The following is a 15,771-nucleotide window of genomic DNA, read 5'->3' as shown; positions in this document are numbered from 1 at the left end:
TGGGTCTTTGTTGCTGCGCACGGACTATCTCTAGTTGTGGCGAGCGGGGGCTACTCTTTGCTGCGGTGTCGGGCTTCTCCATGCGGTGGCTTCTCTTGTTGTGGAGCACAGGCTCTAGGCACGCGGGCTTCAGTAGCTGCGGCGCACGGGCTCAGTGGTTGTGGCGCACGGGCTTAGCTGCTCCACGGCATGCGGGATTTTCCTGGACCAGGGCTCAAACTCATGTCCCCTGCATTGGCAGGTGGATTCTTAACCACTGTGCCACCAGGGAAGTCCCTCAAGGGAATTTTTAAGAGGACAGTTTCATTTTCACAATGGGGGAAATTATACCTAAAGCATCACTGAATCATCAACTACGACGCCAGGCTGTTATCCCCATTGCTAATCGTCACAAATGTTAACTACCCAGAAAATCTTGTATCAGAGTATTATCCTGTTTAAGGCATGGTACTAACATGTTTAAATCGTGGTCTTAGCCCTGGGCTGTCAGCCAGGAAGCAGCCATCGGCCCGGGGAGATGGAGCTGGTCCTCTCCCGGCATCCTCAACACCCCACGTCGGCGGGACCTCCCCAGAGGAAACCTCCCAGGCGGACCATGTAGAAGGTGGTCCACGTAGAAGGTCCCACCTTCTCCCAGCTGCGAGTCACTTCCCAGCTAAGAGGGGCCCTGCCTGGGGACAGGGTCGGGGGAGTCACCCGTGAACAGCCTGGCAGGACCGGCTGCGCCCCGGGAGCGACGGGCCTTGCCGGTGAGACTCGCTCGCGAACGTGAAGACAGCAGGCCAGCAGGGCCCAGGAGCATCTGGTGCCGGAGCAGGAAGGGGTGGGGTGGGGAGCGGCCCACTGCGGGGAGAGGACGGAGGGCACTCGTGGGAGAAGGCGGTGAACTCTGCTCGGACCCTTAGCGCCCCTCCAGCCCCCCGAGGGACGCTTCGCTCTCTGCGCCCGTCCTCTTCTGTCTTTATTGACGTATGAGTGACAAATAAAAACTGTATTTACGGCGCAGGACTGGATGATGTGATCCACCTGTACCCTGTGAAACAATCACCGCAGCCTCCACCCCACACAGGCACCGTCTTCTCTCTTCTCTGCCTTTCCCGTGGGCAGAACATGTAAGCTGCCCTCTCAGCAGACAGGCCTAAGCATCTCATCCCTGCGGCTGGACCTCGGACGCGGCCTCCTGCCAGCTGAGTCCCCGCACAGGCCTGGCTGCCACCTCGTGGTGCCTGGGCGTCTGGCCGTGCGCCCTGGGCCAAGGCCTGTCCCAGGCTTGCAGGCCCGCCCGCCAGGACGCGGTGCTGCTGGGCCAGGCCCTCTCCTCCCGGGGCCAAGCGCAGAGGTGCCTCTGGGGGTGAAGGTGGACGGGCGTTTCTGCAGAACTCGGGGCGTGACTGGGAGGCCGAGTCCATGGGGGGTGGGCACCGGCCGACATTGGGCGTTTGCCGAGAGCAGGGCGGGCAGGCGTGGCCTCCTCTGCGGAAAGCAGACCCTGTGTCCTGAAAGGACAACGCACCTGCCACCAGGTTTGAGCAGCGTGCATGTCACCCACAGTTCTAAAAACCAGGTGCAGGTGCTTCTGGGCCTGCCTTTTGTATTCTGATGCCCCCAGTAGCCGATGCCCCTTGAGCACCTCGGAGACCGGCAGCTCCCTATCCTGCATGGGTGCCGAGGGTGCCGGTGCCCCTTAGAAACAGGGAAACGGCACAGAAGACAGCGACGGATGATTTCAGTGAAAGGCCAGGAAGGAAGGGGCAGGAGGGCAGTCGGGGGGTAGGAGGGGGAACCCACTGCCCAGGCCACGCTCGGGAGCATGCGGCCAGCACCAGGAGACAGCCCAGCGCACAGAGGGCCGTGGGGACCCCAGGCCTGTCCCCGAGAGGCCACAGAGGCCACGCTGCCCAGCATCGTCTGGGCATCACCTCCTTGACGGGGATGAAAAGTGGTGAGCGGTGTTGGTCTGTCTCGCTTTCAGTTCAAACAATCAAAGTCGGGTCTAGCTTGGAAGACCCCAAAGGCCAGCCACTCACACGCAGATGAAATTGCGGCCCAGAAACAGGCCCCAGAACCCCTGGCAGACCTGGAGGAAGCCGAAAAGGAGGCTGCCTTAAGCTCCGGGGGCAGGTGCCCAGTGGCCGCAGGGTTCGGCCTAAATCTTGTCTCTGAAATGGGCCGTCACCCCCCCTACCACCTCCAGGGAGTTCTGATGGGTCGGGTGAAAGTAAACACCGGAGACCCTAGACACTGGTGTGGGCACCGCAGGGACGGGTGGAGGGGCTCGGCCAGGACCCCCAGGCCTCTGCCCCCTAGGGTCTGGGTAGACCCTCCTCCTCCCCAGGAGCTCCTAGCCCAGGCCCCACCCCGGGGGCTGCGGGTTAGTGATGTCCAGAGCACGGAGCCTGGGAAACAGCCCCAATTCACCTGCCCCGCCACCGGCCTGCAACCTGTTACCTTCCCGGGCGGGAGCCGGCGGGCCCGGCTGGTCCATGCTGCCGCGTCCACCTCGCTCCTGGGCTTGGAGGATCCGGGACCTGCGAGGATGAAACACGCTGTCAGGGTCGGGGGGAGGGTGGCCCTGGACGCCTCTGGGCACCCCGCCGACAGCCTGAGAGAAGGAAAACGCAGATTTCATCCATAGCTGCAGCGAAGATCTAAGGACGTGAGGACCGCAAACCGCCTCGAAATAACACTCAGGGCAAAGCCAAATGGAGACTCCCGGTGTCTCGACGTCGCCTTGAATTGCAGCCAGGGGTTGATTTTTGCAGCTGGATTCAATGGCCGGACCCCTCCCGGCCCAGGACGCCTTGATTCTCTGCTTAATTTCACACATGTTCTAAGGGGAGAAATAGACACGAAAGTCCAATCGTTTTTCTTCCTCCTTCAACTAAATTTTTAACAGTTTTGAATGAAGGATTAATTTCTGAGGATGAAGGAGGAGGCTGACCGTTTCCTCAAGCCCTTTCGAGCCAGCGGGTCAGTAAACCCTTGGGTCTGGGCCGGATGCCTGCATCCTGCTTTGTTTTCTTTCTCTTTTCTGCTCTTCCTGTTTCCTCACACGCTGGTCTAAGAATGAGTGTGAACCACCAGGCCGTGAGAAGGCTGGTCCCGCTCTCCTCAGCATCCTGTGAACCAAGGTCCCTGTTTATGGGTGTTCACGCCACCAACACCTGCCTGGATTCTTCCAGAACGGTCGCAGGAAAGCAAACCTCACTCGGGAAGCCACACTTTGCAGAAGCACCTTGCCGGTTCTCGGGGTCCCAGATGAGGCCCAGGGAAACCCCTTGGTGACACCCTAGCCCCACGGATGACACATGACACAGTGATGCCAACTGAGGCAGTTCACCCTCTCGGAGAGAAACTGCAGTGCGGTTTCCAAACATTTACGACAGACACATTCAGACCACAAGGGTCAGGGAACTCGAGTCCCGGAGAAACTGAGACAGTAAGCGGACGACCAAACCTTTCTCCACAGGGAGACATGCCGGCTCCTGACAGTGAACATAAAACGACTGCTTCCGTTTCAGTCAACAAACCCTCAACCAACACCTGCCACATCCTGGTCTACAAAGTCACAACAAGGGGACACGCATGCACACGTGCACAGCCACGTGACCGAGATGTGTGTGTGCACACACACATGCTCACACACGTGCATACACATGCTCACACACGTGCATACACATGCACAGAGGTGAGTGTACACACACATGCTCACACACGTGCACACACATGCACAGAGGTGAGTGTACACACACACACATGCTCACACACGTGCACACACATGCACAGAGGTGCGTGTACACACACACATGCTCACACACGTGCACACATATGCACACAGAGGTGAGTGCACACACATGCAGAGGTGAGTGCACACACACATGCTCACACGTGCACACACATGCACACACACACACACGGAGGCCCAGGGGGCTGCAGGGAGGGAACAGGAGGGAGGACGGGAGGATTCGGGGCCTCAGAAGCACACAGAACGGGGTCGATGTCCGCTGCCGTGTCCTCTCCCAAGAAGTAAATCAAAATACCCGAGTGCGTATTTAACATCCCCTTGGATTCACATCGGCTTCATGTGGCGCCAGGCCAGCAGTGACACGACACAGACACACGGACCGCGTCCGCGGTGCTGAGCCTTAGGTGACGCCCGAGAAGGAAGCAGGTGGGGCCGCTGGGCGGCCCTGGACCCGGTGCCAGGACCCCACAGGCACTGCTGGCAGGACAGACATAGGTCCGCAGGAGGAAGGCAGTGCGATCCCCGCCCTGCGAGGAAGCGAGGAAGCAGAAACTGGTCGGGGCTCCCGGGGCGATGAGGGCTCCCGTGTTACTTTACATCCTCACCACCGACTGAGGACGGAGGCTCTGCCTCACTCCCCCGGCGTGAACCAGCCAAGTCCAGAGCAGCCCGGGGACCTGCCAGGTCGGTGAGAACAGGGCCCAAGTTGCCAGGGAGCTGGGCGTCAGAGTAGAGCACCCCCCACACACCCCTCTGTGTGACCCCAGCACCGTGCCTCGCAGACACTGCTGGCACGTTGCCCGGGCTCGTCCAGAACAAGTGGGACACACAGGCATGCGGGACCTGACGGCCACGTGGCTTTCCGTGTCTTACAGATTCGGGTTTCTCAATCATGTCATTTACTCACCTTAAACCATGCTGGACAAGTCTCATTAATGCTATTTGTTTCTACTGAAAATGCACAAAACAGAGTCAAATTGACTTCTCGTTTCCCATTGCTAACGTGTGGGACAAAACAAAGAAAGACTATGCCTGTGCTTTTTCTTACTCTGATGCCTGACCCTATTAAACAACCACCGCTCACCCTCAGGGTGCTCCCAGGATGCCAAGATGGACCTCGCAGCCATCCTCGTCGTCCTACCCGAGGCTGAGAAGCCGAGAGCACGGCTCCTGTCTCCAGAGGCAGAGCGGGACTGGAATCCAGGCCCCTGGTGCCTTGGTCTGTGTGTGTGACTGCGTATGAATTTCAGTCAGACCACGACACTCAGGGACTGTTTTCTTCCAAAATCAGCATCCATGGGGAACTGCCTTCCTGGAAGCTCACACACACACACACAGGATCTGCCTCTGGATTTGGGGGGCCTGGGTGTCCGTGACCTGAACTCCACTCCATGCAGGCAACACCCAGCACTGACGTTTCAGCCCCTGGACCTCCCGGCAGCCCTAGGAAGCCTGCTCCCCGACACTGGGCACCTGCCGCCTCCTGATTGCCCTACAGGTGTTTTTCGGGACGGGATGAAGCCTGATCGGCCCACGACCGACCTCGGGATGGAGGACAAGTCTCGCTTTCACAAGCCTCCTCCCCGGCAGACGAGCAGCAGGAAATAATGCCAACCTGGGCTGCAGGGCCGTGGGGATTATCACCGTCATTTTCCAATTTAAGCATCCTGATGAGAGATTTCATCGTGCACTCCGGTTGTGGTTTCCAACAAAAAGATGACACATGCGGTAGAAGCAGCAGCCCCGAGAGACGGGCACAGAGACGGTCCCTGCAGTGCGGCTGTGACTCTGCCTCAGAGCCTGGGTGGCGACAGAAGTGCCCCAGTCACTCGATTTTTTTAATTTCATGCAAATAGCCTGAGTCTTTGCTCCAGTGAGGTTTCCAGCATCTTGGCCGTCTCTGCAGGCCTGCAGGGAGAGCACCGTGGACGCGTGGACGCTCTGAGGGACGGGACCCGCCGCCCCTCCCAGCAGGTATTCCCTGAGCAGGCGATGCCCTGGGTCCCGAGGGTGAGGAAGGCAGCGCGCTCTCCACAAGGTCCTTTCCGCTGAGAAGCAGCACGACGAGTACGCAGCGGGCTGGGAGCCTGGACTCGGGAGCCAGTCCGGGGAGACCCTGCTCGGGTCCGACCCTCCAGCTGGACAAGCTCGGTGTCCTCGCTGTGAACCGAGGCGACAGGGACATCTCTGCCGGAGGCCATGGGACCAGGAGCAGACAGCACTGGGGTTGGTTCCCCAACTCCCACCCCGGCCTCCGCGCTGACCAGTCACAAAAAGTTGGGGGACAGACTACAGGCTGAGCCTGCCCCCGACCCACCCAGCTGGGACCCGTCGAGTCCCCGCACCAGAGACTGTACCATGGTAGACAGGGGCACCCAGCGTCCCGCTCGAGGGCTGGATGTCCACTCGGAGCCCCGCGGGAGCCAGTGCACCTCAAGCCCGGAGACAGAGCCTGGGGACAGAGCCCGGGATGCGGGGGACGCAGGAATCCTCATGGCTCAGGGCCGCTGGCGCTGGGTCCGCCGTTGCCTAAAACCACGAGCTTCCCAGCGACCTCACGTTAGGAAGGTTCTACCTCCACATGGAGAGCCAGGAAGGAAGAACTGAAAGCTCACAGGACCTTACAGTATGAGTCCTGTTGGAAAGGCTCCACCTAAGTTTAACCAAACAAACTCCAGGGCAAAGCAAACACACCAACCCTTTTCACTGAACATTTTCATAGATTCTTAAGTAAACATAGTGCTCACAGAAGCAAGAAGGAAGGAAGGGACTGGGGAGAGAGGGAGGGGAAAGAAAGAAAAGCACAGTTTCTCCCTAAGCCGCACACAGAACTTAGCCGTCAGGGACGTCTATTTTGTGCTCATCGAATTTGGACCGCAAAGGGCACAGGAGTGCAGAGCACACATGGGGCCTCGCTGGGGGTGTGTCCTGGGTCCTGTGTTTCTCTGCTCACGTCAGACTAAGGCCACTTCCATGGGGCCTCCTCCCCTCCCCTCAGAAAGGAAAAAAGTGAATAGAAGTGATTTATTCCGTGTGGCAATGGCTATTACACAGCATCCAACCCACACATGTTCACCTGCTCACCATCTTTTCCAAACGGTCCCCTGTCCAGGGGATCAACCCCTCAGAACTCCTCGCGGGGTGCTCACCTGGACGGAGGGTGGGAATCGTGCCCCCCGCCCCAGGCAGCGCACCCCCTGCCATCCACACCCGCACTGCCTCAGCCCTGCTGCCCTGCCTGCAAATCTTTATGAACCAACTCCCTCCTGCATACTCCCGACCCGAACTCTCACCCTGCGAACAGCTCCCGGGTCACCTCTGCGTGTGTGTGTGGTGTGTGTGTGTCTCTGTCTCTCTGTGTCTCTCTCTCGCTGTCTCTCTCTGTGTCTCTGTTTCTGTATCTGTGTGTGTGTGTCTCTCTGTGTGTCTCTCTCTGTATCTGTGTGTCTCTCTGTGTCTGTGTATCTCTGTGTGTGTCTCTGTGTCTGTCTCTATCTCTGTGTGTGTCTCTCTGGGTCTCTCTGTATCTCTGTGTGTGTCTCTGTCTCTGTTTCTGTATCTCTGTGTGTGTGTCTGTGTCTCTGTATCTCTGTGTGTGTCTCTCTCTGTCTCTGTTTCTGTATCTCTGTGTGTCTCTCTGTGTCTGTCCCTGTATCTCTGTGTGTGTCTCTGTGTCTCTCTCTCTGTATCTCTGTGTGTCTCTCTCTGTGTCTCTGTATCTCTGTGTGTGTGTGTGTGTCTCTCTCTCTGTATCTCTGTGTGTCTGTGCCTCTCTGTATCTCTGTGTGTGTCTCTCTGTGTCTCTCTGTATCTCTGTGTGTGTCTCTCTCTGTCTCTGTTTCTGTATCTCTGTGTGTCTCTCTGTGTCTGTCCCTGTATCTCTGTGTGTGTCTCTGTGTCTCTCTCTCTGTATCTCTGTGTGTGTGTCCCTCTGTGTCTCTGTATCTCTGTGTGTGTGTCTGTGTCTCTCTCTCTGTATCTCTGTGTGTGTCTCTCTGTGTCTCTCTGTATCTCTGTGTGTGTCTATGTCTCTCTCTCTGTATCTGTGTGTGTGTCTCTCTGTGTCTCTCTCTCTGTATCTCTCCCTCCCCCTGCTGCCCCCTCCCGCACTTGCCTGCTCTCTGCTCCCGGCCGGGAGGAAGGGACACACTTGTTCCTTGGGAAGCCTGTCCCGGACCCGTGGGGCTGCCTGGGCTTGGTGACAGGAGTAAATCCTGGGGCACCGGGATGGGGCAGGTAGCAGAGACGGGAGAGGTGGACACTGGGGGGTGGGATGGGGACCACAGCTGGAGGAGCGGTGCACAGACGGCCGGTGGGGATGCAGGTTTGGCTGGAAGTCTGAGGAAAGGGAGCCCCAGCTGACGAGAGGGGAGCGGCCTCCAGCCCCGCCGGCCTCCCTGGGATCCAGACTCCAGGAGGACAGGAGCACCATCACTCTTGTTCAGACAGAGACAGAAGGGAGAGAGACGGGGCGGTGACAGCTCCGCCCCTGGTGGGTGTGCCCACCCCCTGGGGAGTCCACGTGGCTCGGGACGGGGATACAGCCCCGGAGTCTCCCCAGACACTGTCCCTGCAAACACCACAGGCCGCGACACACGGGCCCAAAAGAATGAACACGTGGAAGCTTGGCTGATGCCCAGGCCATAAACTGCACTTTTAGAGGGTGAAAACATACATTTAATTATTTATTAGGGCCTCCTAATAAGGAACAAAACCCAGAACTGTGCCTGACACGGGGTCTGCTTTCAGAAGAACACTTGTGGGGGGCGGGGGTGGACAAGGGGGAGGGGGAGGCGGAGGCGGGGCTGGGTGATGTCCCTGCCCCTCCTGCCCCCACTCTCCCTTACCTTCTCTGCCCATCACTGTTCCATCCCTTAGACACCTGGACCACAGGCCTGGCCTGGCCCAGACCGGACTGGACCAGACTGGCCTGGCCTGGACCGGACTGGCCTGCACTGCTGCTGTTCTGTGCCAGGTCCCTCCAGAATCCAGCAGGCCCTGCCCCCAGCGCAGGTCCACATCAGCCGGAATGCATGCGCCCCGAGCCAGACTCAAGCATCAGGAAGACAGCTGCCCTGCTGCCCCCCAAGGACCAAGGCACCCAGAGACTCACAGCACAAACGCTTCACGCCCCATGGACTCCTGAAGCCTGCCCGCATCCAAGGCCCCCAACACGGTTGTCCATGGCCACACAATCCAGCCCGAGAGCCTTCTCTCAAAACCTCAAAACCACCTAGACAAAAGCACAGTCGCTTCATTTCAAAACTTACCAAGGACGAAGTTAATTCTGTCTTTAATTGGCAGTGTCTTTGAGAAATGTTTTCATCAAAGGGGGTATTATATTCATAAAACAAAACAGGACAAAGTTACTCTTGCGAGGGGGTCATCACCAGACTGGCCTCTGCGTCTCCGTGTGTGACATTCTGTGCCCTCTCAGTCGGCTGGTGGGCATCTCTTCCTCCGATTAATTCTTGGGCTGCAGCCTGTCCTCTGTCTGTCCAGGCCTCCCTGTCACCTCCCCCGCCACACATGCCCCTCCAAGGACAGGCACAGAGCACCCCAGCCGCTGGCAGTTCAGGACTTGACCAAGGACGCAGAGCAAACAGGCACCAAATCACCCCAAGGAATCAGGGGAGGAGGGCGGCAAGGAGAGGAGACGGCAGGAAATGCCCCACCCCTCCTCCTATGACCCACACGTGCAGCAATTTCTTGCATGATGTAAATCCCAACTTTCAAAAACCATCCTAACAGACAAGGACATCCAGCCTCAGGAATGGAAGGAACTTGGGAAAACCCTGGGGCTGACATCCATCCCCCTGCCTTCCTTGCAGGGGCACCTGGGTCAAGGTCAAGGGTGACGGACTGTGAGGGCCCTGGCCAAGGGGCTCACATTAAAGCAGGAGTTCCCATTATTTACAGGAAACACAATGAAATTCTTCCACAGAGAAGGAAGTGTGCTGTGCGAATGTGTAATTACATCAGTCGGATGCAGACGAAGGCACTGTCCCCGCAAAGCTCCCTGGAGCCTTTCATCATGCGTCCAGGGGCAGCAGCTCAGCCCAGGGGTGGGGCGGCCTGGCTCCACCTGGTCCCACCCTACAGACGCCGTCCCCTGGGATGCTGGCACTGCCCACACACCCAGCACTGGCTCGGGCCACACTGTGGACCACTGGGGGGCGGGAAGGAGGGCTGTGTCCAGGCAGCATCTGCAATCACGTCTGCCCTGCTGCAGGGGGGCTGAGACTCCCCTAGGACGGGAGGAAGGAGGACAGAGCCAGAGTGCAGCCTCAGTGTGGGGAGCGGAGAGAGCTTTCCTGAGGAAGACTGACGGGAGGGCGGGCAGAGGAGGCTGGCCTGAGATGGGGACCTGTCCAGGGCAGAGCCTTGTCCTCAACTCAGAGGGCGCCACGGAAGGCGTTTGATCAGGGACTGATGTGGCCAGAGTTGCCTTTTTAAAAGGTCACACTGGCATCAGGTGGACAGGGCATCGGGGAGGAGGGCCAGGTGGATGGAGGCCATCCCCCAGGAGGCTGTGGGGCAAGAGGTTAGGCTCATGACCACGATGATGATGGGAATGAGGAGGGGGAGGCACAGGAGACGGCACAGAAAGTGCAACTATGGCAGCCAAGCTACAGGGATGGGCGCCTTCTGTGAATTTTCCCACTTTCTTCTGGTGGTTGATTAGCAGTTTCACACCATCGTGGTCAGAAAAGATGCTTGATATGATTTCAGTCTTCTTAAATGTATCAAGACTTGTTTTGTCGGCTAACGTGATCTATCCTGGAGAATGTTCCATGTGTGCTTGACAAAAATGTCCATTCTGCTGCTTTTGGATGGAATGTTCTGTACATATCTCATACAATTCACTAAAGTTGCAGAACATAAAGATGTCACAAGAAAAGGAAGTTATAAGCCAATATCCCTGATAAACACAGATTCAAGAATCCTCAACAAAATACTGGCAAACCAAATTCAACATTATGTTAAAAGGATTTATTCCAGGAATGCAAGGATGGTTCAACATCTGCAAATCCACCAATGTGATACACCATATTTTTTTAAAAAATGAAGGACAGGGGCTTCCCTGGTGGCGCAATGGTTAAGAATCTGCCTGCCAATACAGGCGACACGGGTTCGAGCCCTGGTCCGGAAGGATCCCACATGCCACGGGGCAATGAAGCCCATGCACCACAACTACTGAGCCCGCGCTCTAGAGCCCGCACACCACAACTAGAAGCCCACGTACCTAGAGCCCATGCTCTGCAACGGGAGAGGCCACCGCAATGAGAAGCCCGCACACTGCAGCAAAGAGTAGCCCCCACTCACTGCAACTAGAGAAAGCCCACGCGCAGCAACGAAGACCCAACGCAGCCAAAAATAAAATAAATTCTAAAAATATATAAAATAAAAAATAAATTTAAAAAGAAGGATAAAAATCATATTATCATCTCAATAGATGCAGAAAAAGCATTTGACAAAATTCAACACCGATTCAAAACAAAAATTCTCAACAAAGTGGGTGAAGAGGGAATGTGCCTCAACATAATAAAGGCCATTTATGACAAGCCCACATCTAACATCATACTCAAGAATGGAAAGCACAAAACTTTTTCTCTAAGATCAGGAACAAGGCTAGGATGCCCACTCTCACCACTTTTATTCAAAATAGTATTGGAAGTCCTAGACAGAGCAATTAGGCAAGAAAAAGAAATAAAAGGCATCCGAATCAAAAGGAAAAAGTAAAACTGTCACTAGTTGCTGACAACATTATATATAGAAAACCCTAAAGATTCCACCAAAAAAATTGTTAGAATAAACAAGTTCAGTAAAGTTGCAAGATACAAAATCAATATACAAAAATCTGTCGCATCTCTATATGCTAATAATGAACTGTCAGAAAGAGAAATTAAGAAAACAATCACATTTACAATTGCATCAAAAAGAAAAAATCTAGGAAAAAATTTAACCAAGGAGGCGAAAGACCTATACACGGAAAACTATAAGACACTGATGAAAGAAACTGAAGAAGACACACATAATAGAAAGATATTCTGTGCTCATGGACTGGATGAATTACTATCATTAAAATGTCTATACACTACTCAAAGCAATATACAGATTCAATGTAATCGCTATCAAAATTCCAATGGTTTTTTTCACAAAAATAGAACAAACAATCCTTAAATTTGTATGGAAACACACAAATAGCCAAGAGAAAGAAGGACAAAGCTGAAGGCATCACATTTCTTGACTTCAAACTGCATTGCAAAGCTATCGTAATCAAAACAGAATGGTATTGGCATAAAAATAGACACACAGATCAATGGAAAAGAACTGAGAGCCCAGAAATAAACCCATGTGTATATGGTCAATTAATCTGCAAGAAAGGAGGCAAGAACAGTCAAAGAGGAAAGGACAATTTCTTCGATGATTAGTGCAGGGAAAACTGGACAGCTATATGCAAAAGAATGAAACTGGGTCACTACCTTACACCATACACAAAAATTAACTCTAACTGGATTAAAGACTTGAATGTATGGCCTGACACCATACATCTCCTAAAAGAAAACACAGGTGATAAAGTCCTTGACATCAGTCTTAGCGATGAGGTTTTGGATTTGACACCAAAAGCAAAGGTAACAAAAGCAAAAATAAACAAGTGAGACCACATCAAACTAAAAAGTTTCTGCACAGCAAAGGAAACCATCAACAAAGTGAAAAGACGACCTACAGAATGGGAGAAAATATCTGCAAATTATCTATCTAATACGGGGTTAATGTCCAAAATACATAAAGAACTCATACAACACGATAGCCGAAAAACAACCAATCTGATTTTTAAAAACATGGGCAGAACTGAATGGACATTTTTCCAAAGAAGAAATTCAAATGAAAAGATGCTCAACATCACTAATCATCAGGGAAATGCAAATCAAAACCACAATGAGATATCACCTCAAACCTCTCAGAATGGCCATCAACAGACAGACAAGAAATAACAAGTGTTGGTGAGGATGTGGAGAAAAGGGAGCCCTCGTGCACTGTTGGTGGGAATGTAAATTGGTGCAGCCACTATGGAGAACAGTATGGAGGATCCTCAAAAATATAAAAAATAGAGCTACCGTATGACCCAGCAATCCCACCTCTGGGTATTTATTCAAAGGAAATAAAAACAGGATATCACAAAGATATCTGGCCATGCCCCCTCTCTCCTCCCCCTCCCTCCCTCCCTCCCTCCTCTCTCTCTCTCTCTCTCTCTCCCCCCTCACCATCTAATCCACCAGCAAACGCTGTCAGCTCCACCTTCAGAGCACATCCCCAACGAGGTGAGCCGTCTCTCCCTCCCTCCATGGCCACCACCCGTCTCTTGCCTGAGTTTCTGTAAAAGCCTCGTAACTGGCCTCCCTTCCCCCGTTCCTGCTCCTCTGTAACCTTCTCAAGGCTGCACCCAGCAGGTCCCGTGAAAGCACAGTCGGCGCTCGCACCCCTTTCTGTCACTGTTTCCTCCCCAAGGTTGAGCCCTGCCTCAGCCTCCATCACTCAGCACTGCGGCCACCAGCCTTCCTGCTGCTCCCAACACACTCCTGCCGCAGGGCCCTTGCACGGGCTGCTCCTTCCGCCCGCAATGCTCTTGGGTGGACATGAGCGCAGCTGTCACTCTCCATCAGGTCCTCACTCGAACATCGCCTTCCCGGTGAGGCCTTACTTGCCACCTTTGTAGCAGGCCCCTCCCGCCAGCACCCCCAGGCCTGTCTCCTGTTTTATTTCTATCATCATCTAAAGCACTACCTACTTTCCTGTCTATAGTCTCTCCCGGGCACAGGACACAAGCCCCATGAGAACAGGACCGGGTCCACCTGCTCACTGCCTAGTCTTGGGACTGAGGGCACTTGGTACTCAGCACCCAGTAGGTGCTCACTAAATATCCATCAAATTAATAAATCCCTTCCAGATTTGCTGCATCATGTGACCACCTGCACCTCTTCCTATCTGTAAAAAGGTTGTTCCTTTTTTTTAAAGTTTAAGTACAAGAACTTGATTTTTTAAATGCATGAAAACAAAATGACATTGAATGTATTTCATCAGGGGAGAGACGGAAGCCTAAGGCGATGGCCTTAATTAGATTCCCTGCTGGAAGCTCTGGACAGACGGCAGGCGCGCCCAGGGAACGGGGCCATGGAGGACGCCCAGGCGCCAGCAGGGAATGAGCCGTGGGCACAGCACCCTGGTGTGAACCCTCCTCACCTTCCCCAGGGTCCTCACCCTCCTCCCACGAAGGTGGAGAAGGGGGCGGCTCTTCTGGGGCGAGCAGGAGATGAGGCAGGGTCCCGATGCCCTCCTGTTGGCCCAGACTGGCTGCAGCGGCTGCACAGCCTGCAAACAATCTCTCCCCCCTGCAACCACCTGGGATTCGTTTCCCAAATACTTCTGTCGTCTGGCAAATGCTGCACCTTTCATTCCTTCCTATTAAATCACCAGGAGCAGCGCGTGTCTAAACGTTTTTCCAGAACAGAGGCCGGCAGCAGGTCCAGTGGGCTCCCTCCAGACCCCGGTTCTGGACCCGAGACGGGGACTCTGTCCTCCGCAGACCGTGGACCCCAACAGCCTGAGTCTGGTTTTAGTTCCAACTGAAAAGCGATCTAGGCCACGCCAGCCAGGGCAAGAACTCTGAGACGGAGGCCCATGCCCGGCACTGCTCTGGGAGAAGGGCCCCGCTGGCTGAGTCCCTGGCCACGCAGGTGACGTCCAGCCCAAGCTTCTCTGATGGACGTGAATCGGTGCCGCCCACGTGGCCGCTTCCCAGCGACCTGCGGAGTCAAGTGCTTGAGAACAAAGCATGAGTCAACGTCTTATCACTTTTGCAGCAAGAGGGCCGGCCGGCCGGGGCCAGGGGCCAAGTCCACATCCTCGGGAGGGAGCATGCGGCCAGCCCCACGACAAGCTCCAGCCCAGAGCAGGCGCCGCTACCCGGCCAGGCTCAGACCTGCACACACAGGGAGGGAAGAGACACGCCGGATTCCTGCCCTCAGAGCTCAGCGCTCCTCACCCAGAAGCAGGCTCTGGCTCCCAAAATGGGATCACGGTTAACTCTGGAATCCCTGGGCAGTATCTACAGTGGCCCACAGCGGAATCCCATCCCCACCACTAGGCAGATGCCTACACTTTCGAGCAGCCCTTGCAAGCCGCTGCTGAAGCAAGGCAGAGCCTGGCCTGAGGGCAGAGCGGCCAAGTGACTCCCCTACATCCTTCCGGGGGTCCAAGGCCTTCCAACCCCAGTGGAGATGGGCACTGAGCACGGCCTCAGCACAGACGCTACCCTTTCAGCTCAATGTTCTCCGTTCCTCGAAGTCACAAACCAGCTAAAGTCACCCCCCATCTTCCCTGCAGAGAAATAAGGCGAATAACAGAAAACACTAGGTGTGCACAGAACACTTTTATCAAAATAAAACTCCTCAGCTTTCCTGTACTGTCAGCTCCCATTCTCCACACCACTGAGAAATGACTCAAGTTTAAAGTTCGTATCTGTTTGACCTTGGAGTCTGAATGTCCACAGTGCTTTCTTAAAAAAAAAAAAACCAAAAAGATGATGTCCACACATGAGGCTCTGGTTCCCCACAGCCTGCTGGCCTCCAGCCCAAGAAAAAGAGCGAAACCACAGCCCAGGAAGCAAAGCCCTGCCCTCAGGACCCTGACACACCTCGCGTGTGAAAAGGTCCTCTGCTACATGTAGCTATCAGTGTACAGAGTATTCGGGCATCCTCACCTATTCCTTTTGTTTTCTTCCTAAATGCCCAGTTCAGGGTCACAAGTGACTCACTGAGTCAAGACCTTGGAGCCTCGGACAGGCCACCAGGTCACCAGCACCCCCACCCCCGCCCCGGTGGAAGGCTAGCTCAGCCATCTGTGTGGGAGCGCAAAGCATCACCCTCACCCACCCATGACCTTTCTTCACAGCTCCCTTTCCCAAGGGCACTGCAAGGCTGGAGAAGCTTTTGGCGCTGCATTTTACTTCAAAAAGTAATTTC

The 15,771-nt window shown here is 54.9% G+C and overlaps 1 protein-coding gene across 7 annotated transcripts in view; it reads right to left on the bottom strand.

Moving 5' to 3' along the window:
- ARHGEF10 (Rho guanine nucleotide exchange factor 10) overlaps positions 1 to 15,771 on the bottom strand; it is an 86,777-nt gene that overhangs the window by 68,524 nt on the left and 2,482 nt on the right. For 4 of the 7 annotated variants that reach the window (XM_057537242.1, XM_057537243.1, XM_057537247.1 and 1 more), the window contains exon 2: positions 2,419 to 2,528. In XM_057537242.1, the coding sequence (XP_057393225.1) occupies positions 2,419 to 2,485 (67 nt within the window). In that variant the 5' untranslated portion in view covers positions 2,486 to 2,528. The remainder of the gene's footprint in view (positions 1 to 2,418; positions 2,529 to 15,771) is intronic. The other 3 variants (XM_057537245.1, XM_057537248.1, XM_057537244.1) reach the window with 1 other exon arrangement.

This window comes from Balaenoptera acutorostrata, chromosome 21 (assembly GCF_949987535.1).
Source record: "Balaenoptera acutorostrata chromosome 21, mBalAcu1.1, whole genome shotgun sequence".
Taxonomy (NCBI): domain Eukaryota; kingdom Metazoa; phylum Chordata; class Mammalia; order Artiodactyla; family Balaenopteridae; genus Balaenoptera; species Balaenoptera acutorostrata.
This window is presented reverse-complemented; position numbering and strand designations above follow the sequence as displayed.